General features: G+C 41.0%; 1 protein-coding gene across 1 annotated transcript in view; it reads left to right on the forward strand.

The window, feature by feature from the left end:
- Nucleotides 1-26679, forward strand: part of LOC126259239 (autophagy-related protein 2 homolog A) — a 471250-nt gene that overhangs the window by 334741 nt on the left and 109830 nt on the right. The window contains exons 30-33 of the mRNA XM_049955863.1: nt 391-553; nt 14442-14667; nt 15693-15845; nt 15954-16075. Coding sequence (XP_049811820.1) covers nt 391-553; nt 14442-14667; nt 15693-15845; nt 15954-16075 — 664 coding nt within the window. The remainder of the gene's footprint in view (nt 1-390; nt 554-14441; nt 14668-15692; nt 15846-15953; nt 16076-26679) is intronic.

The raw sequence follows: 26679 nt of genomic DNA on the forward strand, positions 1-26679 counted from the left end.
GCATTAACCACAGTGGACAGTGTGTTGAAAAGTGATAACTTGTTTTCAGTTCTGCTATACATATCCAATGAATAAAACAGTCGTTAAAGCGCCTGACTCATATTTGAAAATTACTTTGAGAAACAAAGAATATAATTTAATCCTTTCTGTGATGCTCTGTAGCTCCAGTAATTGTTTTATTAGCAATAAAAGTTACATCTTCCTTCAAATGAATAGAGTTTTTCAGTAGATTAGTAACTTGCTTCCTATATTTATTGCATGTACTATAAATGTTACTTTAACTCAGTGGTACTATGGTGCTAGAAAAGAGTTAGTTGCATAATTATTCATTCTGTTTTGAAACAAATGTCAGATTTGTGTTCAAGTTTAACAAACGACATCTTTTTCTAGGTTGTTGTGAAAGCAGTTCATTTACGACCTGATCCAAAGCTAAAGGTGCAAGAATGCTGCCTCAAAGTATCAGTCCTACCTCTGAAGTTGAATATTGACCAAGATTCATTGGTGTTCCTTTTTAATTTCTTTACTGATATATCAGGAGGTGTGAAAATTGAAGGTATGATTACGGATTTATTTTTTATACTAACTTTCACTTTTTTTGCTAATAAAAGTCTTAAAAAGCCCATCTGATTCATTTCGTCATTTCTTTGTTTGGAAATTCATGTTATATTGACCTTAAAAATGTATAAATTTAGGATCTTTTGTTAGTTACTACCAAGGAATTACTATGCAGCAACAAATGAGATAAACCAAAACAGGAAAACCTTCTTCTTACAAGGAAACAATAGTGATTTACACACAGCCAGTAATAGGAACCTTGCCTTTCAGAATCGGGTGTTCCATTATGTGGGAAAAGTAGAAGGAAATATTAAGAGGAAACAGAATTTTCTGAATTTTATACAGGATTATCAACCAGCACCTTGTGTTAACTGAGATACAGCAGGACAGGAATGGATGTCCTCATTTAGAAGTGTGCATCATATATACGATGACTCAACTCTTGTGGTCGTATTGGGGTGCTGTTTTTGCTGACCATTGCTCAATTATTTTAGTTGATGATTTACACTTACTGATATTCACAGCAAACCTTCTGATGTTTTTGCTGTGTGATATTTTTACATCAAGTACATTGTTAGATAGACTAACTTTTCATTAGATTCCTTCATATTTTGAGCTGGCAGCATAATGTATCTGGAGACATCATGTCATATACTTTTGGCTCTATATCCTAAATTGTACAATCTCTTTTTCCTTTAGCCCCTTTTTCACTTTAATGATTGATATCAGAGGCACATTTTCTTTCTGGTCCATTTGCATCAAATTTGCTTTTGCTCCTGTCCTCCATTTCACAGTGAATACTGTTTTCATCTGACTCCCCTTCTATGCTGTGTGTTGGTCTCTGTTATTCTATATCTTTTTTGTCCCCAAAATATTTCAAATTTGTGATTTACTTAACTGAACGTCTTAAATCTTTTGCAGACATCAAAATCCAAAATTAACTTATGAGTTCTGATCAAGGACTATCAGATGCTATATTATTTAAGTCTTGACTGCTTAATCATCTTGTATAACAGTGTAGTGATTTGGCACAGTTATTTAACTATTTTGATGATAATCGTTTAATGATTAGTTAGACATACCATGGTCATGAAGTATAACGTATTAATATGGGTTAGTTTTATTGTGAATTATCATTCAAACAAGAAGAAAATAGAAGCTTTTGAAACATGTTGCTACAGATGAATGATGAAGTGAAATGAGTATATCAGATAACTAACGCAGATGTACTGCTACTGTATCACATTGGGGAGAAAATAAGTTGATGGCACAACTTTACTAAAAGAATGAATTAGTTAATACAATGCATCCTAAGGCATCAAGGAGCCATAAATTTGGCAGTGGAAGAAAGTTTTGTAGGGGGGGGGGGGGGATAAAAACTGTAGGAGACCAGGTTTTGATAACAGTAAATGGGTTCAAATGGAGGTAGGTTGTGATAGTTATGCAGAGGACCGACTAGCATGGACTGCTCCATCCAGACCACAGCTACGACATCGTTATTTTGGTTGACGGTCTGATTTTTATGGGGAATTTTCCTACATCTGTACCATGTGTTATTGCTGTTCAGCTCCACAGTTAAATGCTCAAGTGTCTGAAGCAGGGGTTACCTGTTGCTTCATCGCTTGGTCGAAACAGAAGAGCCTTTTAATTGCCCACCTGGGGATTGTTTATTGGTGCTGTGACACCCCTCCAGACAGTATGGTGCCACTGTTGTTCAGTAACAATAAATCCTTTCCTATTTCTGCTACAAAAGAAGTTAATTGCAGTCCAATGCAAGATTTTTTCACTATGTAGGTCACATTTCCATTACCTGTAACATGAGCGTATACCCTTTTACCCTGATTTCCAATTCTATCTTCTCAGTCTAGAATTAAATTGATATTCAGTTCCACTTGTTTGTAGTATAATTTTATGGAAGCCACATTACCTTAGCACATCAACACCTTAAAGACTTCTTACTTGACACACCATTCTTACTCAGTGCTGGATCATGAAACATTCAGTGATCGCTTCTAGTCAACTAAACTGTCTTGAAAATGACTGCTGCAAAGACAGTCAAAACTTCAGTTTTCTAGTTGTTTTTAGTATTTTTATAATGACATGTTCGAATATCCAAATGGATTTCATTCAAATGTAAGTTACTATACAAAAAATTATGACAGTAATAAACCTCTATATATACAATGTCTTAATCTTTATGAAGAAGAACCTACCAGATGTGAAACGTAGAGAAAATGTACATTGTTACAACACAAGAAGCATCAAACACATATACACGCCTTACCACAGATTATCAAAATCAATAAATAGCTATGAAGTCACAGGGCACAAAATATTTAATAAGCTGCCACATACTATACAGGATCTTCCTGAACATACATTCAAAGAAAGACTGCATGAATGGTTTATTGCCCACCTGTTCTATGATATCAATGAATTCTTCAACTGTAAAATGCAGTAATCCAACAGATGACCCACTGTACATTTATTGTAATATAAGCTTAAATATTTCAGTAGACAATACCTTATCACACTGTATTATAAATTGTAACTTACTATTATTATTATTATTATTATTATTATATCTGCTGAAATTAATAATATTTTTCATAATCTATTGGCTGCAACAGATGAGGTTGCTGTGTACTGTGTTGAGCACAGTTTTTATCACTCAGTCTTACTATCTGCACTGAGTACCTTGTATTCCAGCTGCCATCTGTGCTAGCCTCCCTCAGCGTACACTGAATATTTCTGCTGCAGCGATGATACTTATCACTCGAGTTTTGTAACTGGCAAAACAATCTAAATCCAATGGCTATATAAAAAGACTGTGACTATTACTTACTGACTGTTATATAAAGTTATTACTTTAACGGCTAAAACTACAGAAATGTTACAGTTCCTTTTTCACAATTTTTATTCAGCAGTTTTCTGCCTAAAAGTCTGTAATCATAGTTACTGTTATAACTTTTGAATCTCTTGTCAGTGGCTGCTGCACATGGAATGCAACTTATATTGTTTGCTATGTTGCCTTAGAGGAGTGCATCATATTGTCGTTTACATTGTAAAGGTTTTGTGTCGTAAGGGGCCCTATCAAAACATCAATTCACACTTGCTGAAACAGATAAAGCATTCCACATTTGATTCCAACTAGTGGTGTTCTCACAGGCCATCAATGGAAAGGAACATCAATACTTCTGAGGAAGGGAGTTTTGACATTGATGTTGGTGAGGGGTTGGTGGTATGTTCTGCCTTCATTGGAACATAACTATTCTTGCTGCACTCACTCAACTTGTAGTTGAAAATTTTGTGATTGTGTGTCTTTTAAATCTCTACTTTATTGTTTGCTTTGTTTTTGTGACTCATTGCATAAGTTTCATGAGGGCTTCATTTTTCCTACGAATGTTCTTACACAAAAGAGGCCAGATATCTGAAAACAAAAAATGGTTTACATTTTACAATACTTGTACATACAAAAAACCTACACTGTGCATAAATAAGAACATAACTTGCTGCAACAGTTTTCATTAAACAATATATTTAACAATGGAAATATGAGCTCTATTGATGGAGAAAAAATACAGTTTTTTATTACAGAATTTGGCCAATTATAGACCGCTTAGAAGCTAAGACAAAGGCACAATCTTTTTTTTATCTTCTTAGTACTTCTTCATACATTGGCTGATGACCTGCCTCTGTTCTTTTGACATCACCTCCTAGGTTGTGAATTTCATTGTTGGACAGGAAATCTTCCTGTATCGATCAGTAGCCTGAAACTTTCCCTGTTGTGTATGGTGTTTTCTGCGATGTTTCTCAAGTCCTTTCTTGTCTCTTCCATCCATCTCATGGTGTTTTCTAATTTGGAAATGAAGTTAAAAATGTTCTTCATTAGCCTGTTGTCATTCATTCTGTACATATGACTGTAAAATTTTAATCTCCTCTTTCTTATTTTGTCTGTGATTGCTTCTGTGTTTCTGTATAGATCTTAATTTCTTCTCTTTGTCCAGTTGTTATCTTAGTTCTTTTGTGGTCCTAAAATTTTTCTGAGTGTTTTCCTTTCTTTATTTTCCAGTTCCTCTAGTTTGCCTCTTTTATTGAGTGTTAGGTATTCAGGTCCATAAAGTGCTTCCAGCTTAATTACTGTTGCATAGTGTTTAATTTTTGCCTGTAATGATACTGATATTTTATTATATCAGTTTTGGGTGAGTTTGTATGCTAATTCCATTTTATTTGATCTTTCCTAACTTGTGGTGTTATCTAACCCACTGGATTCTATCTATTCTCCTTAAATACTTAAACTTATCAAACTTTTGCTGTTTCCGTATTGTGCTTGTATATGTTTTTCTCTATTGTATTTATGTTCTATGTATTCTGTTTTCTCTTATGATATTAGTAATCCGGTTTCAGTTGCAATTTTGTGAAGTGCTTCTATCATTATCTGTGCATCTGTTTTGTCCTTAGAAATTAAAGCAATATCATCAACAAAATTGAGACATTTCACATCTTCCTCTTCCTTGTCCTAAATGGATTCCTTCAATATTTTTCTCTTGTAGTTCTGTATCCAACTCTCTTATGACCTTGTCTAAGACCAGATTGAGGAGAATTGGTGTCAAACACCTGTGTTGATTCTGAAGGGTTCAGTAACTCCTCCTAGAAATATAATTTTTATAGTTGTGTCTGCGAGTGCCTGTTTGACTAATTGTCTGGTGGTTTTGTCGATAGCTGCTTCTTCCAGTGTTAGAAATACTCTCTGTCTGTTTACAGAATCGTACACTTTTTTTAACTCAATGAATGTAACGACCGTGTTAAAGTTCCGCTTTGTTCTGATCCTGAAGATAGTTTTTATAATACAGATTTGCTCTGGACAAAATCTATTTTTTCTGGATCATGCTTTGTACTTGCCACTTGTGTGTTCTACTTGATTTTCTGTCTTATTCAGTAGAGCTTTGGACATAATTTTGTAGGTGACTAGAGGTAGAGATATGCCTCAGTAATTGTTGGTGTCTGTCCTGTTACTCTTCTCGTGTAGCAGATGGGTAATGGCTTTTTTTCAGCCATCTGGTATTCTGATGTGAATTATTCTTTTTTTCTCTCAGCAATCTTTAATAACCTCATAAATGGTTTCAGCTGCCTGCTTCCCTCCCAGTTTCCACATCTCAGCTAATATGCTTCCTTCATCTGGGGCTCTGTTGTTTTCCAGCTGGCCAATGTATTGTTCAATTTGATGCAGAGATGGTGGTTCTGAAGATGGGTATTCCTTTTGAGGCTGTGTGAAAATTAATCGCTGTGTTGGTTCCTCGCAATTGAGGAGATTTTTGAAGTATTTTGCTAGTAACTCACAGTTGTCTTTGTCATTGGTAATCAGTTTGCCTGTTGACTCTTTGAAGTTTAGGCTCATCGGCTTGTAACCTGTTGATTCTTCTTTGAAAACTCTGCAGCAGTACCTAGCATTGTCCTGTCTGAAATTTGTATCTATTTCCCGACCATGTCAAGACTTAGTCCTTGGGGGGGGGGGGGGGGGGGGGGGGGATTTATTTTTTCACAACATGTTGCAATATCTGTATTTGGAGTTAACTGTACTGTCACTGATGAGCTAAAATATTATGACCACCAGCTTAATACCTTCTTTGTCCATCATTGCAACAAAATACATCCTTGATTCTGCATATAAGGGACCTAACAGCTTTTTGGTGGGTTTGTGGAGGTGTGTGACTTTAGAAACTTATGCACAGGTCATGTAATTCGTGTGAGTAACAGCCAATGATTTGGTTACATGGTGATGGCGCCTGATAGTGACCCACATGGGTTCCTTAGGATTTGCATCAGGCAAATTTGGTCACTGAGCAATGTGAGTTCACTATAATGCTCCTCAAACCACTGTGGCTTTTTGCTTTCTCCAAGAAAACATCTATCATAAAGGGATGCAGGTGGTTGGCAGCTCTCAGCATGTTTTTGATTTCTGCCACAGGATCCACACAAGCACAGGAGAATGTCTCCTGCAGCATAATACTGCTCCCACCAGCCTGCATCTGTGGTGCACTGCTCTTTTCAAGTCGCCATTCACCTTGATGATGACATTTGTGGAGACAACCATTGATCTAGTGTAGCAAAAATGTGATTCATCCAAACAGCTGACACGTTTCCATTGATCGATGGTCCGATGGTCTCATGCTCACTGCAATAATAATTGACGAAGTCATTGGGTCAACATGTAAACACGCAAGGGTGGTCTGATGCAGAGCTCCATGTTCGACAATGTATGATGAACGGTGTGCTGCAAAACACTTATGCATGCAGCAGAATTGTGCTCTTTTGGCAAAGATGCCACAGACCGCCATCTATCCTACTTTACAGAGCAGACAAGCCTCCAAAACTCACAAAATTATAGACCAGTATTCCTAAATTCGGTTTGCTGCATAATCCTTGAACATATTCTCAGTTCGAATAAAATAAATTTTCTTGAGACTGAGAATCATATGTCCATGAACAGTACAGTTTTAGAAAGCATCACTTGTGCAAAACCGTGCTTGCTCTTCTCTCACACGACATACTGTGAAATATGGATGAAGGGCTACAGGCAGATTCCATATTTCTACATTTTTCGGAAAGCATTTGACACAGAGCCCCATTGCAGGTTGTTAATTAACATATGAGTACATGGAATAATACAAAATTGTTAAGGCTTTCCTGGCCACTTGTTGACAAACTGCCTGTTGGGTTCTGTCTCGGGTTCTTCGGCCAACGTTCATCTGATGATTTTTCTGATGTTTCACCAGCATGAGTGGCTGGCATTGTCAAAGTTTCATCCTACAATGCTGGTGGTGGACTGGAATGGAGCTCGCAGCTCCAAACTATAGGTACCTGGTGTGCCAGCATCCAAGGGCTTCTCCGCGGTCATTTCCGGTGCAGCTCTCTTGCTACCTGCAATGGTCATTCGCTGCAGCACAGGAAGCCAGGATCCATTTACGTTGAGGCTTTCCTTTTTCTTGTTGAAGCTGTTCACATGTTTGTGTATTTCTACAGCTTCTCTGAACAGGTGGGTGTGATAGTTCTTCTCTACAACCAGAACTTTCTTGTCAGGGAATTTTACTAAATGGTCGGTCTCAAACAGCGCGTGCTCTACTACAGCTAATTTCTCCATGTGCCCCAACTTGCAATGTCGTTTATGTTCTTTAATCCTGGCTCAAACAACACATAAGTGTTATAGAGATGCTTTGGGGACTCAAATGGGCATCTCACAAGGGAAGGCGATGTTCATTTTGAGAAACACTACTTAGAAAATTAAGAGAATTGGCATCTGAAGCTGACTGCTGAATGATTCTACTGCCGCTAACATACATTCACGTAAGTTTCATGTAGGTAAGATACGAGAAATGAGGGCTTATAAGGAGGTATATAGACTGTCGCTTTTCCCTTGCTCTGTTTGCAAGTGGAGCAGGAAAGTAAGTGACTAGTAGTGGTACAGGGTACCATCCGTCATGCATCGTCTGGTCGCTTGCAGAGCATCTATCTAGATGTAGTTGTTCTGTGAATAGTCATGGATGTCCAACCATTTAGCGTCTACTGGTAGTTTCACTGCCCTTCTGCCTCTTTCTGTAGATGCTCATGACATTAGCACATGTACATTTGACTAGTTTTACCAGTTTTGAGATGCTCGTACACAGGCTCTGCATAATAATAATCTGCCCTTTGTCAAAGTCACTTATCTCAATGGATTTTCCCATTTGCAGTCCATATCTTTGCTAGGGTGCTCCCCCCATCAGTGTCTGCTCTGCTTGCATACTTTTGTTACCATGTCACGTGCCTGCTATGCCACCTAGCGGCATCCAGCATCGAATTGGGCGGTGGTCATAATGTTTTGGCTTATTACTGTATGTCTCGCTGGGCAACATGTGTATATCGCATCATTGGTGAATCCTTTTGTCAGTTGTTGTTTTTGTATGGTTGTAGTATAAAGTATGGTTGTGTCCCACGCATGATGTCAAACTGCATCCAAACCGAGTGACCACCGGTATAAGTGGTCCCCTTCTACCAAGTGCCAATGGCCTCCTTGGAGGGCGGATGAGTGGGTAAAGGATAGGGCACTCTGTTGTCCTTGGGATGAGAAATCATCCCTGAAGGCGGAAGAACCAGATTGATCAATGGCATCAGAATGTGGAAGGCAACGAGAAACCACCACATTAAAGTTCCTATGGATTTCTCTAGTTACACATCATGGTTGTGTTCCAAACTAAATATTCCAGAGTTTCAAGTCCCCCAATCGGATCTCCGGGGGAGGGGGGACAGTTTTGAGCAACGCTGTCACAATGAAGAGATTATCATTGAAAGATAGTATAAAGATATGGAATGTGAAGACAATGGCTCAGGCTGGAAAAATCGACAATGCATTCCAAGAAATGGAAGGAATGAGCATTAAGATCGTGGGCATTAGTGAAATGCGATGGCCAAGTTCAGGTTCTTGTAACATCAATGAACACAGAATTTACTACTCAGGAACATCTAATGGACAGTATAAGTCTGGAGTAGGATTCACAGTATCGAAAGCAATTGCAGAATGTGTCACTAATTGTGTACCTGTTTCAGAGAGTGTGATGTTACTCCAAATAAGTGCTCTACCACACAACTGAACATTATTCAGGTCTACACTCCAACAACAGACCATAGTGATGAAGAAGTTGCAGAATTTTATTCCCAAATCTCAGGTGTTTTGCAACAACCAAATAATTTACAAGAGCTGTGAAGAACAAATTTCTTCTACACAGTTTGGTTTCAAAAATGCATTTGGCATGCGTGAAGCATAATTTGGTGTCCAGGTGCTATTCAAAAGTGCAGAGACATGAAATGTGACTTCTATGCCTGCTTTATTGGTTATCAGAAGGCTTTCAACAGAGTAAAACACCAGAAGATTGTTGACATTTTAAGAAGCACTGGTTCGGATGATAAAGACCTACGTATAATTGTGAACCTATATTGGAACCAGTCAGCTTCTGTGAGGCTGGACAGACAAAAAAACAGGAAGACATAGACATTCTATGAGGTGTAAGGCAGGGTTGTATATTATCCCCACCGATTTTCAACATCTATTCAAAGCACATCTTTAAGGAAGCTCTTGATTAAGTAGAGATGGGAGTGCTCTAAAACGGAGAATATATCAACAACATCCGATATGCTGATGACACAGTAATATTTTCTGATAGTGAGGATAGTTTGCAGTACCTTATCGATAGACTTGCACAAAAAGGCCCTGAATGTGGTCTAGATGTCAACCCTCAAAAAACGAAAGCAATGATAATCAGTAAAAACAGAGTCCCTGCATGTCACATTAAGATAGGCTGAAATCACATGGAGCAAGTATCTAAATGCACGTATCTTGGCACTACAATAAATGACCTAGGTGAGAACTCGAATCAGAAAAGCCAGAGCTGTCTTCAATAAGATGACCAACGTTTTCAAGAATCATGGCTTAGCAATGACGATGATGATCAGACTTCTATGCTGCTAAGTATTTTCCACCCTCTTCCATGGGTTTGAAACATGAAATACTTTTTAGGGATCCATCGTATTTCTCTCCCCCTCACACACACACACACACACACACACACACACACACACACACACACACACACCAAGCGGTCAGAATAATTAGTCACAGGAAGAACACACATTAATTATGTGTAATACATAAACTGTGTAAACAAACCTGATTATTGGTTTATCAAAGGCTTTCTCAAGTTCTGAATAACTTCTCGTACACAGGAGATATACAGCTGTCTGCTGCTGCATTCACAAGTGTGCTCCACACAGTGGCCAGAGACAGTGGCCGTGTGTGTGTGAGTTGTGCTTGTGAGAATGGGTGTGTTTCCTACTTAAGCAGAAGGCTCTTTGGGCCAAAAACTAAAATGTATAGCAGTCTTTTCACTGTGCCTGTCTGCAACTCAGCATTTCCTCTGTATGTTGAGTATCAGTCTATCTTTTACATAATACTTCAACAAAAATAATCAATTTTTGAAAATGTAATGTAACTGGATAGATAAGTTTGTAAATATACTGTAATTGGATAGATAGTTTGAAAATATAATGTAATCGGATAGATAATTTAAAAATATAATGTAATTGGATAGATAAATTGTTACTTGACCCTGCACTTTTGGTTGTTTGATACTTTAAATCAAAGTGAATTACATGACGTTATTTATTAGTAAGTTAATCAGTTAATGGTGTTTGTCAAACTGTACAGAAAAATTAAGGCAACAAAAGCATGTAGTCACAGTCTAAATTGAATACCTGTTTTGACAAAATCTATGATGGAAAATAGTACTGCTCTAGAACTTCAAGTTTAATTATTGGAGAACATAATTAATTTTGTTGTTGTTGTTGTTGTTGTTGTTGTTGTGGTCTTCAGTCCTGAGACTGGTTTGATGCAGGTCTCAATGCTACTCTATCCTGTGCAAGCTCCTTCATCTCCCAGTACCTACTGCAACCTACATCCTTCTGAATCTGCTTAATGTAATTTTAGGTAATTTAAAATACTTTACAGGTAAGTATGAATGCTTAACTTGAAAACTGTGTAGGTCACTTTCCTCAAATGTGTGTGTTAGCTCAAGGGTTTTTGTGTAGCAAACTGTTGTGCTAGCTTCAGTTCACTGTAAATTTTAATTAACAGTGCAAAATGAAAATTAATTACACAGATGGAATTGGAGCACTTGAAATGAGAACACGAATAAAAAATTCCAGTGAAATTCAGTCTAAACAGGAACCTGAGATTTCAAAGTATGTGTCACATATCAACAGGTAAATCTGTTAGAAATAAGATAAAAATTAACAAAAGAAATTGGTTCATTTTGGGAGTAGAAAAACATGACAGATGGAAAGACTCCACTTGCTTTGTCACAGTTGGATGCCATCTGGTAAAGAGTAACTATCATACTTTTTGTTGTTGTCATGATCTCAACAGCATTTCTACTTTCAATTTTGCTGTCAGATTGATTTGGTCGCTTGTTTAAATGGGCAGGGTTTCAGTGAAAATTATTTCTTCCAGACCAGCAAGAAGGCACTTCTGTAGGGCAACCATATCTATTAGGTCACATGGAAGTGTCACTACAAATGTGGAGCCAAAAAACAACATGACTGATGTAAACTATAAATAGTATGATTTTTGGAAACATGCACTGGAACATCATGGACTACTTCTTCTTCATTCTCAATCTCAACCATGTATAAGACAGGTGTCAGTTAATTATACTTTCTCAATTCCTTCTGATTGTTTTCAAATATGCAATGAATTTTTTTAAAATATTTGGGGGCTTAACTGGCATTTGTATTAACATTTTGATATAGCAGTGGAATAAGAAGAAGAGAGGTATTGTCATTTCTTAGTATCTCTGAGGAACAAAACTCCTTTCTAATCGCTGCAAGTTAAAATATACTGGACAATATATTGATTTAATCAAAGCCCACATTTGTTCTTTTGTGGCAGAAGGAAGTCATTATTCATGACATGAACTCCTACTGAATGTATCGTGCATTTCAGATATTCATCCTACAAAGAGTATTGCACAAGGGTTCTTTTCAGAAAACATTCACTAAGCTGAAAACATGGAACAAGATCAAGATTATGAAGAGAGTATATTCCTTGGATATAATCATTGTCATTGCACATGGTCCACTTTCCAAGAGCAGAACATTGACAAATGAATCTGCAAAGAAAAATATCACACATTTCACAGAGAACCACGTGCTTCAAATTAGCAAGTGGAATTAACGCTTGTTTACAGTATGTTTTTCATTCAACTTTTTGTCTTTAATATATATCTCACAAAGATGATGTAACTTACCAAACGAAAGCGCTGGCAGGTTGATAGAAACACAAACATACACACAAAATTCAAGCTTTCGCAACCAACGGTTGCTTCATCAGTAAAGAGGGAAAGATGAAAGGATGTGGGTTTTAAGGGAGAGGGTAAGGAGTCATTACAATCCCAGGAGCGGAAAGCCTTACCTTAGGGGGAAAAAAGGACAGGTATACATTCGCGCACACACACACATATCCATCCGCACATACACAGACACAAGCAGACATTTGTAAAGGCAAAGAGTTTGGGCAGAGGTGTCAGTCGAGGCGGAAGTACAGAGGCAAAGATGTTGTTGAATGACAGGTGAGGTATGAGCGGCGGCAACTTGAAATTAGCGGAGGTTGAGGCCTGGCGGGTAATGAGAAGAGAGGATATACTGAAGTGCAAGTTCCCATCTCCGGAGTTCTGACAGGTTGGTGTTAGTGGGAAGTATCCAGATAACCCGGACGGTGTAACACTGTGCCAAGATGTGCTGGCTGTGCACCAAGGCATGTTTAGCCACAGGGTGATCCTCATTACCAACAAACACTGTCTGCCTGTGTCCATTCATGCGAATGGACAGTTTGTTGCTGGCCATTCCCACATAGAAAACTTCACAGTGTAGGCAGGTTAGTTGGTAAATCACATGGGTGCTTTCACACGTGGCTCTGCCTTTGATCGTGTCCACCTTCCGGGTTACAGGACTGGAGTAGGTGGTGGTGGGAGGGTGCATGGGACAGGTTTTACACCGGGGGCGGTTACAAGGGTAGGAGCCAGAGGGTAGGGAAGGTGGTTTGGGGATTTCATAGGGATGAACTAACAGGTTACGAAGGTTAGGTAGACGGCAGAAAGACACTCTTGGTGGAGTGGGGAGGATTTCATGAAGGATGGAGCTCATTTCAGGGCAGGATTTTGGGAAGTCGTATCCCTGCTGGAGAGCCACATTCAGAGTCTGATCCAGTCCCGGAAAGTATCCTGTCACAAGTGGGGCACTTTTGGGGTTCTTCTGTGGGAGGTTCTGGGTTTGAGGGGATGAGGAAGTGGCTCTGGTTATTTGCTTCTGCACCAGGTCGGGAGGGTAGTTGTGGGATGCGAAAGCTGTTTTCAGGTTTTTGGTGTAATGGTTCAGGGATTCCGTACTGGAGCAGATTCGTTTGCCATGAAGACCTAGGCTGTAGGGAAGGGACCGTTTGATGTGGAATGGGTGGCAGCTGTCATAATGGAGGTACTGTTGCTTGTTGGTGGGTTTGATGTGGACGGACGTGTAAAGCTGGCCATTGGACAGATGGAGGTCAACGTCAAGGAAAGTGGCATGGGATTTGGAGTAGGACCAGGTGAATCTGATGGAACCAAAGGAGTTGAGGTTGGAGAGGAAATTCTGAAGTTCTTCACTGTGAGTCCAGATCATGAAGATGTCATCAATAAATCTGGACCAAACGTTCGGTTGGCAGGCCTGGGTGACCAAGAAGGCTTCCTCTAAGCGACCCATAAATAAGTTGGCATGCGAGGGGGCCATCCTAGTACCCATGGCTGTTCCCTTTAATTGTTGGTATGTCTGGCCTTCGAAAGTGAAGAAGTTGTGGGTCAGGATGAAGCTGGCTAAGGAAATGAGGAAAGAGGTTTTAGGTAGGGTGGCAGGTGATCTGGACTCACAGTGAAGTGGGTATGATTTTTTTATTTTAATATAATTTAGAACAAATGTATACATTTGATTAGTTGATATCAATCATGCAATTTCAAATAAGAGTAAATTGATGAAACAGGACAAATTGTACTTCATTTAGGTGTAGTGAAGTCATATGTGATCTTAATATTGAGTGGCATGCTGTAATGTCTTTTATTTGCCACTTTCAAGAATTTCTCATGAGAAAATGAAAATTAATGTTACTACACAATAGTTTTGTTTCAGCTTTTAAGCAGACTACTTTGCAAGAAAGTCTACTGTAAATAGTATGGTCTGAAGCGCTACAAAATATTTTTCTTCACACTTATTACTTTATGGTTAAACTATAGTACATCACTGTATAATGACTTGTTTGTTTTCATACTTGACAGATGATGGAAGTCAGGGGCATACACCCAGACACAGCACTCCGACACACCAGGCACCTGTGATGACTGTGAATGTTGAAGGTAGCAGTGCTGAGCCAAAGCCAGAGCCTCAGGCCCCACTTATACAACTTGAAGATGAACCAGGAAGATATCTGTCAGAGAAAGTGGTCTCTGTAAATCCCAGCTTTGCTATAGATGACAGGCCCCCACCTCCACCAATATTCTTCCGGTAAGTTGTTTTATTATTTTCTTGTTAAATGGCTCTGTCGAACTACAGCTGCACTAAATAGTTATTGAGAGGACAGACCATCACTCACGTTGAAAAGCTGTCCTATCAGTCACTATTTTCATTCCATTCAAATCTTCTTTCACTGTTAATTTTACTTAATTGACCTCAGTTAATAATTCTGTTTGGTCCATTAGTAGCACATTTTCTGTTCATTTTTGGGAGGGTTAGGGAAAGGGGATAGCAGGTAGTTCTTGCCATGACAAAATTCAGATAAGCCACACATGCCTCCTCTGTTTTCCCAAACATCAAGCACCCACGAAAGTTCAGTCTTCTGGCTGAGTATGGGTTTGGCAGACCCATTGTTCCTGAGCTGGGGTTTGGGGCTGGGAACTAGAGAGCACCAATAGTTCCCTGTAACTGTAAGCGCTCTGAAAGCTTCGGTAACCACCACACACTGCTGTGGTGAAGCATTGTGTGACACAGGGATCAGGGTCTTGGACTGAGCAAGGTGGTGCAGTGGTTACCACACTGGGCTCATATTTAAGAGGAGGATGGTTCAAATCTGCATTTGGCCATCCAGATTTAGGTTTTGCTTGACTTCTCTAAATCACTATAAATAAATGGTTCCTTTATGCAGTCACATGGTATGGTGAGTTGCCTCAGGTCTTTGCCACGTTTTGGTATTCATCACTTTTCCCACAATTGTCTCTATTTTCTTAATTTGAAACAAAAAATAGAAAAGTCTGTCATTTTAATACTTCTGCTGATGGAGCATTCTCTATGACTGTTCTGTTTTTTAATTTGTGTAGTAGTTGTGGAAGAAGCAATCCTTTGCTGTAATAAGAATGTACTACTCCCTGTAGCTGACTGCCACAGTGGTAAATAACATCTCTATGCTGCAAGTGAAAATCAGACATGAAAGTTTAACTCAACCTAGCTGTTGATTCATATCTCATGTGATAAGTCAGTGTGCTTTCTATGACATCATTAAATTTCTATGCACTTAAACATATTTTTCATTATAGGAGTTTTACATTCACACCAGAAGTCCCCATTCGTCTTGATTATCATGGGAAACATGTTGACATGACACATGGCCCTCTTGCGGGACTTCTGATGGGATTAGGCCAGCTTAATTCTTCAGAACTGCGATTGAAGAGGATATCTTACAGACATGGGTAAGCACAACTTCTCGTGAGGAATATTTAATTTAAATTTATTTATCAGCACACCCTTTATCATAAAATTATGCTCTCTCTTTTCCTTGTTTCACATGTGATGTGAAGACTGCTTGGATTTGACAAGCTGCTGGCATTTGTTTTATCAGAATGGTTGCAAGACATAAAGAAGAACCAGCTTCCAAGTTTGTTAGGTGGTGTTGGACCAATGCATGCTCTTGTTCAGCTATGTGAGTAATTAAATAAGTTTTACATAACATTTTCATTAGTTTTTTTTTTGCCTTTAGTTGGCATAAGTTGAAGCAATTAGAAGTTCTAGAACATTTGAAATCCTAGCCAATGTTCATTCTTCAGTTCTCTTTTATTTATTTATTTATTTATACTCATATACCAAGAATGGAGAAACCTTGCTAAATTAAGCTGAGATGTGTAGGAAGTGGGCAGAGCATCTATATGAGTCTGTTGTAATATCTGGAGTGTAGAGGCAGTGGTGTACACATGATACTTACAGTGAAACAGGCTCTGAAACCTCTATTGTTATCTTCCACAACATGCCTAGCAAATTGATATTGGGTCCAATAATACAGTTTGCACAAGGTTGTCATTCTGACTGGCTGCTTGGAGATTATGAAATGGTCAACAAAACTTACAGCTGTATTAGTAGATCACATTCATGCTATAAAGGGCCTTTCTTTGACAAAGTGTGATGTGGGTGGAATTGTCATATTTGGTATTGGCAGAATTCATGGGACGGGTTGGAAATAGAGCCAGTCTTAAAAGTAAGAGTCATAGAGTAGATAATGTTATGAGGGGTTGCAGGATGTAAAAAGTATATTACAGAAGTCTTATGTAGATCATCATATGGTGGTGGTGGTGGTGGTGGTGGTGGTGGGGGGGGGGGGGGGGAATTGTTCTGATGTTGGCAACAAATAGTTTCAATATTTGAATTTTGATATTCTATGTTTTTAGCTGTTTACTTTTTACAGTGTAACAAAAAGGAAGTTGTAGGAAGTTATTAACAACAACTTTGATTTTAGTGCTCATGAAATTATTTTTATGTCTGTGACTAGTGTGATTCCACATATTCCTGTAAATGGTACTGATGAATTTTAATGTGTTTTACATGAATGTAATTCTATAATTGTTTTCATAAATGAATCATCAGCTACATATAACTATTATTTGCCATTGACTTTTGTATCAATTTATTTTTATTTCTCTTGAGTTTAAAAGTAACATGTATAATTATAAGTGTGTGTGTGTGTGTGTGTGTGTGTGTGTGTGTGTGTGTGTGTGTGTGTGTGTGTGTGCGCAAGCGCGTGCATGCACATGATAGAAAGTTGAATGCTCTCATCAATATATTAGTTGCATTCATCTCTCAGCTGATTAACATTGTCAGCTAATAGACCACAATAACCTTACAAGAGTGGGAGATCTAAAGACTGATATCCATTAATTTCATTTTCTCAATAGACGCCAACCTACTGTTGCACACATTACTCTTTGAAATGCACATCAACAAGCTTACCTTCTATACATCAGTAGCTACGAAGTTACTCTTTCTTGACTTCTTGATAGGTCAGTTTGAATTCCAGGACAATAACCAGTCTTACTAATCACTGTTTCTCCTCCTGCCTTTGGTCATTCCAGTAATATTAGATAAATGCTTGGACTCAGTGGCAGAATTTTTAGACTAGGTGAAATTCAATATACTTGAAGCAAGAATGTGCAAAAACTGTTATTGTCCTTAAAAAAGATATGAAAGAATTACTTTATTGTACTATTACAACATATTCTGATATTTCACATAACTGCTCACACACAGAAACTCATCATATCTGACACATTGCACAAAAGAACAAATCAAATGTTTTTCTGGAGCTGGGTGTGTCCTTGAAGAGGCAAGGAAAATGAAAAAAGTTGTTGAGCAAGTTTAAGAACACAATAATATTGAACGCAGTGAGGTTTAAGATATGGTGCTGAGTAGGCATTAAAATCCATGGAGAAGACATAAAAACTTTGAAGTTTGCCGATGACATTGTAATTCTGTCAGAGACAGCAAAGGACTTGCAAGAGCAGTTGAACGGAATGGACAGTGTCTTGAAAGGATGGTATAAGATGAACATCCACAAAAGCAAAACGAGGATAATGGAATGTAGTTGAATTAAGTCGGGTGATGCTGAGGGAATTAGATTAGGAAATGAGATATAGTTCAAATGGCTCTGAGCACTATGGGACTTAACATCTATGGTCATCAGTCCCCTAGAACTTAGAACTACTTAAACCTAACTAACCTAAGGACATCACACAACACCCAGTCATCACGAGGCAGAGAAAATCCCTGACCCCGCCGGGAATCGAACCCGGGAACCCAGGCGTGGGAAGCGAGAACGCTACCGCACGACCACGAGCTGCGGACGGAAATGAGATACTTAAAGTAGTAAAGGAGTTTTGCTATTTGGGGAGCAAAATAACTGATGATGGTCAAAGTAGAGAGGATATAAAATGTAGTTGGGCAATGGCAAGGAAAGCGTTTCTGAAGAAGAGAAATTTGTTAACATCGGGTATAGAGTTAAGTGTCAGGAGGTCGTTTCTGAAAGTATTTGTATGGAGTGTAGCCATGTATGGAAGTGAAACATGGACGATAAATAGTTTGGACAAGAAGAGAATAGAAGCTTTCGAAATGTGGTGCTACAGAAGAATGCTGAAGATAGATGGGTAGATCACATAACTAATGAGGAGGTATTGAATAGAATTGGGGAGAAGAGGAATTTGTGGCAAAACTTGACTAGAAGAAGGGACCGATTGGTAGGACATATTCTGAGGCATCAAGGGATCACAAATTTAGCATTGGAGGGCAGTGTGGAGGGTAAAAATTGTAGAGGGAGACCAAGAGTTGAGTACACTAAGCAGATTCAGAAGGTTGTAGGCTGCAGTAGGTACTGGGAGATGAAGAAGCTTGCACAGGATAGAGTGGCATGGAGAGCTGCATCAAACCAGTCTCAGGACTTGAAGACCACAACAACAGCAAACGTCTAATTGTTGTTATTTATAGGATCCCTATCTCTGACTTCAGAGCATTTCTGCTCAGCTAGAGAGGGTTCTTGGTTCTTTTTACAGGAAGAACCAAAAATTAGTTATATATGGTGACCTCAATATTAATTTTGTATGTGATTGTGCAAGAAAAAGAATGTTGGAAGACCTCCTAAATTCATATGATCTAATGCAGACTGCAGACTGCATTTTTTCCAACCAAGGTACAGGGGAACAGTAGCATATCCACAGACAATATTTTTATTAATCAAAATATCCACGGGTGTGCTGCCGGTCTATAGTGTCCAACGGGCACAATATTTCGGCGATCATACATGTCGCCATCATCAGGTGAACTGACGGACTGAGCTCCTGTGAACGTGCCGGCACAGAGATCCGTACGCTATGGCTGCTCGGAGGGAACTGGGTTCGGTTGCGGCAGCGGCCGATTTAAATACCCTCCGCCCGCGGCGCGCTCCCTCCGTTGTCCGCGCCCCGCGCCACAGTCGCGCGGTGGTACAGATTGCGACGGCGTCTGAGATGACGTCGGTGTGATGGCTCTGTCCGCCGTGGTCGTCACAACTATACGTTTGCTCGGTTTACTCTTGATTAACCCAATCGCTGGTTCCCAAGCCTTGCTAAGATTATAGCCACAGTCACGGTTTATGAGGTCGTCATTGGTGCGAATTTCGATGGCCTCTCTAACAACGCTGTCCCAGTATCTCGACGTCTGTACCAGAATCCTCGTGCGGTCATACTCCATAGCATGATTTTCCGACAAACAATGTTCAGCGACCGCCGACTTGCTCGGATATATCAGTCGAGTGTGCCTCTGGTGTTCACGGCATCGATCCTCGACGGTACACATAGTCTGACCAATAAACGACTTGCCACATTGACACGGAATCTGGTACACGCCGGCCTTCCTCAAACCGAGGTCATCTTTGGCACTCCCCACCAGTGCACGAGTTTTATTCGGAGGACAAAACACAGTTCCGACCCGGTGTTTCTTCAGAATGCGGGCGATATTCCCCGAGAGTGCGCCTGTGTATGGAATAAATGCAGTGCCTACCTCCTCCCTCGTGACTTCATCCATCTCAACAGGTTGTGCTGCAGTGGTTGGGTGGAGAGCACGTTGACTCTGCCACTGAGTACCCATTTTTTCGAAATACAGTTCTCAGATGTTCCAATTCCTGGGGTAGACTCTCTGCATCAGAGATAGTGCGCGCCCTATGTACTAGAGTTTTAAGTACCCCATTCCTCTGTGAAGGGTGGTGGCAGCTGTCTGCGTGCAAATACAGATCAGTGTGCATTGTCTTCCGATACACCCAATGACCTAGGGTGCCGTCAGCCCTTCTCTTGACCAAGACGTCAAAGAAAGGTAATTTACCCTCCGTTTCAGTCTCCATAGTGAATTTGATGTTGGGGTGTATGGAGTTTAGATGTATAAGGAAGTCAAGGAGTTTATCATTACCATGTGGCCAGATGACGAACGTGTCGTCCACGTAACGGAAAAAGCAAGTAGGTTTCCATACGGATGACGACAGGGCTTCCTCCTCGAAGTTCTCCATGTACAAATTCGCTACCACCGGTGAGAGTGGGCTACCCATGGCGACTCCCTCCGTTTGTTCGTAGTATTCTCCATTAAAAAGAAAATATGTGGAAGTCAAGACATGCCTAAAAAGTTCAGTGGTCTTCTCGTCAAACTTCTGACTAATCAATTCTAGTGACTCTCGCAGGGGTACCCTTGTAAACAAGGAAACAACGTCAAAACTCACCATGATATCTGACTCATCCAACCTGAAGCTATCAAGGCGTTTAACAAAATCCACGGAATTACAGATGTGATGAGGACATTTACCCACATAAGGACTTAATATTCCCATCAGGTATTTGGCCGGGAGAAACTCAAGAATCACAATATTTTTATTGATTCTTCATTACTGGATGGGCATTCTTTTAGTAAAAGGGTGAATGGCATTTCAGACTATGATGCATAAATTTTAACACTAAAAGGTTTTTGTACTCAGTCAGACGTTGCATATAATTACAAACTATGTAGAAAAGCTAATCCAACTGCAGTAGAGAGTATTTTAAACCCCGTTAAGGCACAAGAGTGGCAGGATGTTTATAGTGGCGATAACAGAGATGACAAATATTATGATTTTGTAACACATTTCTCATGCTCTTTGAAAGTTGCTTTCCATTAGAACTTTCTAAGCAGGGTACTAGCAGTAAAAGGCAGCCTGGGTACCTGTCTAGTGGGGTGAGGGTATCATGTAGAACAAAGTGGGAATTATATCAAAATGCTAGAAGTTGTCTCAATCGAGCTACAGTAGTCCATTACAAACAGTATTGTAAGGTGCTTAAAAGTTTTATTAGGAAGACAAAGAATATGTGGCATGCAAATAGAATAGCTAATTCACATGGTAAAATTAAAACCATATGGTCAATTGTGAAGGAAGTGTCTGGTCAGCACACGGCTAACAATATAAAGTCAGTTTGTAGTGAAAATATTTCTGTTAGTGATAAGTCAGATATGTGTACAGTATTTAACAATCACTTTCTGAGAATTTCTGGTGAATTAAATAAAAATATAGATTCTACAGGAAAATCGTATAACTGTCTTGGAAAATGCCTTTTTGAGACTGATGTCTTAAATATACCTCTGTGATACTGACAACGGGGAGATTGAGTTAATAATTAAATCACTAAAAAGACTAAGGACTCTCATGCATAGAATGGAGTACCTGGCAGAACATTAAAATACTGTTTCGCACTTGTTAGCCCTGTACTTAGCCATATTTGTAATTTTTCCTTTAAGAATGGTCAGTTTCCTGAGCAATTAAAGTACTCAGTAAAAAAGGAAGAAAGGGATAATTTAAACAATTTTAGACATATTTCTGTGCCAACAGTGTTTGCTAAAGTTATTGAAAAAGCTGTGTAAGTAAGGATAATTGATCATTTTATTTCACATAATTTGCTATGAAATGCACAGTTTGGTTTCAGAAGTGGTTTAACAACTGAAAATACTATATGCTCTTTTCTCTGTAAGGTACTGGATGGATTAAACAAAAGATTTGAACACTACGCATCTTTTTTTATTTAACTAAGGCATTTGATAGTGTTGATCACAAAATATTGTCCCAGAAGTTGGGCAGTTATGGAATACGAGGAGTATCTCACAATTGGTTCACCTCTTACTTTAACAACATACAACAAAAGGTCATTATCCACAGTGTGGAGTATGGCTATGATATGGGGTACAAGTGGGGCACGGTTAAATGGGGCGAGCCTCAGGGATCAGTGCTGGGGCCACTTCTGTGCCTTATTTATATAAATGATATGCCACTTAGTATTACAGGTCACTTTTTCAAATAGTGCAGTTCATGACATAAGTTCATGGCTAGTAGAAAATAAACTAATGCTAAATCACAGTAAGACTAAGTTTTTTTTTTTAATTATCTAACATACAAATCAACAAAACATGTAGTTTTAATTTCACAGAATGGGTATATGATTAGTAAAATGGAACATTTTAAATTTCTATGTGTTCGGACAGATAGTAAACTGTTGTGGATAGCACACGTTCAGGATCTTGTTCAAAGACTTATTGCTGCCATTTTTACTATTCAAACAGTATCTGAAGTAAGTGATAGTTCGACACTAAAAGTAGTCCACTTTGCCTTTTTCATTCGCTAATCCCCCCCTGCAGGTCCGGGGGTAGAATAGGTCCAAGGTATTCCTGCCTGTTGTATGAGGCGACTAAAAGGAGTTTCACACGTTTCGGCCTTTATATGATGGTCCCCCGTAGGGTTTGACCTCCATTCTTCAAAATTTTCCCGAAGAACGAGCCAGTTGGGGAAGGGAATACAAGGTGCATTGTGTCCATCATGCATTGAGATCTTTAGCCCACTTTCTCGTCGTCGCATTGCAGTCCTGCTCATTCTCCATATCTTGGGTGAGGACACATTCCTGGGTGCGTTTTCCACCATGAACTATGTAGTGTCAATTTCTGCGTCGACGATGGCAATGGACTTTTTTGCACCTGATGTCCAGCTCGGTAGCCAGTCTGTTGTGGTGGGGCCGCCATGTAACCTGTTGGTTGTAGCCCCCTGTCCACACAGGTATCACTCTGCTGATGCTTGCACCCTATGCCACTCCCCGCGTATGCCAAGGGGTAGATGCCCATCCCCCTGGGGCATCGGGACTCCCGGAAATGGCCATCCTGCCAGGTGGCCTTCGCTGTGGCTGGGTAGTGCCATGTGGCACACAATGAAGCATAGTCCATCATCTCTTGCTGGTGGTGAAACACCAGCAGTCTCTAAGTGATCACGAGCTCAATTCAGTGCACAGAAGTGCTACCCCAAATCATACTCCTCCCTGGCCACATCATGGGAGGCTAAGGATGGCAGCAGATCTTATTCACCCCGGTACTTTGTATGTTAGAGAGATGACGGGGAATCTTTCATGATGATGAAGCCTCAGTTTTTTTGTTGAGCATTTAGAGGACAAGTTCGAGAAGGTGGAGGGCTAGTCCAGAATGAGATCTGGGTCAGTCTTGATCAAAACAGCATCCTCTGCCCAGTCACAGGAGTTACTTGCTTGTGACAAACTGGGGGATGTTTCTGTCACCATCACACCCCATAAGAGCTTAAATATGGTCCAGGGTATCATATTTCACAGGGACCTTATTTGCAGTCTGACGATGAGCTGCGTGCCAGTTTAGAGCGGCAAGGTGTACATTTCGTCCGGCATGTCCATCGGGGTCTGAAGGATAATCAGGTTGCCGCTGGTGCCTTCATCTTGGCCTTTGAGGTTGATACATTGCCCGAGAAGGTGTGATGTAAAGCCCTATATTCCTCCCCTGATGCGGTACTTTAAGTGCTGGAAGTTCGGCCATATGTCTTCCCACTGTACTTCCAGTGTCACATGCCGAGATTGTGGAGGCCCATCACATCCCAATACTCGATGTGACCCGCCTCCCATCTGTGTCAACTGCGGAGAGCACCATTCGCCTTGCTCACCTGACTGCAGGATTCTACAGAAAGAAAGGAAAATCATTGAGTACAAGACCCTGGACAGACTGACAGTGTGGCTCATGGTAGTTACTCGGCCATTGATTTATCAATTTTCAGCCCAGGACTTCTCCCATCTATCCACTGGAGAGCACATGATGACCTGAGTGGTAGTGACCACTTCCCCATCTTCTTGTTACTGCCCCAGTGTTAGGCACATGGATGCCTTCCCAGATGGGCTTTGAACAAGCGGACTGGGGAACTTTCACCTCTGCTGTCACTGCTGAATCTCCCCCACATGGAAACATTGATATGATGGTTGAGCAGGTGACTAGCGCAATTTTTTCTGTGGCAGAAAACGTGATCCCTCACTCTTTAGGGTGCCCGAGGCATAAGGCAGTCCCTTGGTGGTCGCCGGAAGTCGCTGAAGCAATTAATGAGTGTCGGCGAGCTCTACAGTGGCATAAGCGGTACCCTTCCCTGGAGCACCTCATAGTCTTTAAACGGCTCCATGCCTGTGCTCGGCACCTTATCAAACAATGGAAGAAGGAGTGTTGGGAGAGATACATCTCCACCATTGGGTGCCACACGTCACCTTCCCATGTCTGGACAAAGATCAAACATCTTTTTGGGTACCAGGCCCCACAAGCTGTCCCCGGTGTTACCATAAATGGCGAGTTATGTACCGACGCAAACGCGATTGCGAAGCACTTTGCTGAGCACTGTGCTTGAGCCTCTGCGTCGGAGAATTACCCCCCACCCTTTTGCACACTCAAACGGCGGCTGGAAGGGAACGTCCTCTCATACACTGCACACTGCAGTGAGCCCTATAACGCACCATTTACAGAGTGAGAGCTCCTCAGTGCACATTGCTCCTGGGCTTGATCGCATCCACAGCCAGATGATTAAACATCTCTCATCTGACTAAAACCAACATCTTCTCTTCATCTTCTACTGGATCTGGTGCAATGGCGCCTTTCCATCACAATGGCGGGAGAGCACCATCATTCGGGCGCTCAAACCTGGTAAAAACCCACTTGATGTGGATAGCTATTGGCCCATCATGTCACCAACATTCTTTGTAAGCTGCTGGAACGTATGGTATTCCGGCGGTTTGGTTGGTTTGGGTCCTGTAGTCACGTGGCTTGCTGGCTCCACATAAGGGCGGCTTCCGCCAGGGTCACTCTACCACTGATAATCTTGTGTCCATTGAGCCTGCCACCCGAACAGCCTTTTCCAGACAGCAACACCTGATTGCTGTCTTTTTTGACTTACGTAAAGCATATGACACGACTTGGCGACACCATATCCTTGCCTGATTGTAAGAGTGGGGTCTCCGGGGACCACTCCCAATTTTTATCCAAAACTTCCTGTCACTCCATACTTTCTGTGTCCAAGTTGATGACTCCCATAGTTCCACCCATATCCAGGAGAATGGAGTCCGACAGGGCTCTGTATTGAGTGTCTCTCTTTTTAGTGGCCATTGATGGTCTAGCAGCAGCTGTCGGGCCCTCTGTCTCACCTTCTCTGTATGCAGATGACTTCTGCATTTTGTACTGCTGCTCCAGTACTATTGTTGCTGAGCGGCGCCTCCGAGGTGCCATCCACTAGGTGCAGTGTTGGGCTCTAGCCCACGGCTTCCAGTTTTCAGCCGCAAAGGTGTGTGTCATGCACTTGTCAGTGTCGTACCATTCATCTGGAACCCACACTTTATCTTAATGACAATCCACTCACTGTAGTGGAGACATTTCAATTCCTAGGACTGGTTTTTGATGCTCGATTGACTCGGCTCCCTCATCTTCGTCAGCTTAAGCAGAAGTGCTGAAAGCACCTGAATGCACCTGAGCAACACCAATTGGGCTGCAGATCGCTGTATGCTGCTGCAACTCTACAGAGCCCTTGTCCAATCCCAAATTGACTGGTTTATGGTTCGGCAGCACCTTCAGCATTGCATTTAGTCGACCCTGTGCACCATTGTGGGGTTCGATTAGTGGCAGGAGCTTTTAGGACGAGTCCGGTGACCAGCGTACTGGTGGAGGCTGGTGTCCCTCCACTGCAGATCAGACATGCGCAACTGCTCGCCAGTTGCACATCACACTTTCATAGTTCCCCTGAGCATCCGAATTACCGTCTCCTTCTACCACCCGTGGCAGTCCATCTCCCGCATCGGTGGCCCAGATCAGGGCTAACGATTGCGCTCCGCATGCGACCCTTTCTCTGGAGTCCTTCCCTTTACCACCTCTACTTGCGGTCCATTCACGTATGCCTCCATGGTATACACCTCGGCCGCAGCTTCATCTGGACCTTTTGCATGGCCCTAAGGACTCCTATTAACCCCACCGCTCTCCGGTGTCACTTCCTCTCGATTCTTGACATGTTCTGGGGCTCTGAAGTGGTTTACACCGATGGCTCAATGGCTGATGGTCACGTACGCTTTGCATATGTTCATGGAGGACATATTGAGCAGCACTCGTTGCCAGTTGGTTGCAGTGTTTTCACTGCAGAGCTGGTGGCCATATCTCGTGCTCTTGAGTAGATCCGCTCATGCCTTGGTGAGTCATTTCTCCTGTGTACTGACTCATTGAGCAGCGTACAGGCTATCGACCAGTGCTACCCTCGCCACCCTCTGGTAGCGTCCATTCAAGAGTCCATCAATGCCCTGGAACAGTCCTGCCATTCCATGGTGTTTGTGTGGACCCCAGGACAGGTCGGAATCCCCGGCAATTAACTTGCCGACAACTGGCCAAACAGGCGATGGGGAAACTGCCTCTGGAGATAGGCAT

Source organism: Schistocerca nitens, chromosome 5 (assembly GCF_023898315.1).
Source record: "Schistocerca nitens isolate TAMUIC-IGC-003100 chromosome 5, iqSchNite1.1, whole genome shotgun sequence".
Taxonomy (NCBI): Eukaryota; Metazoa; Arthropoda; class Insecta; order Orthoptera; family Acrididae; genus Schistocerca; species Schistocerca nitens.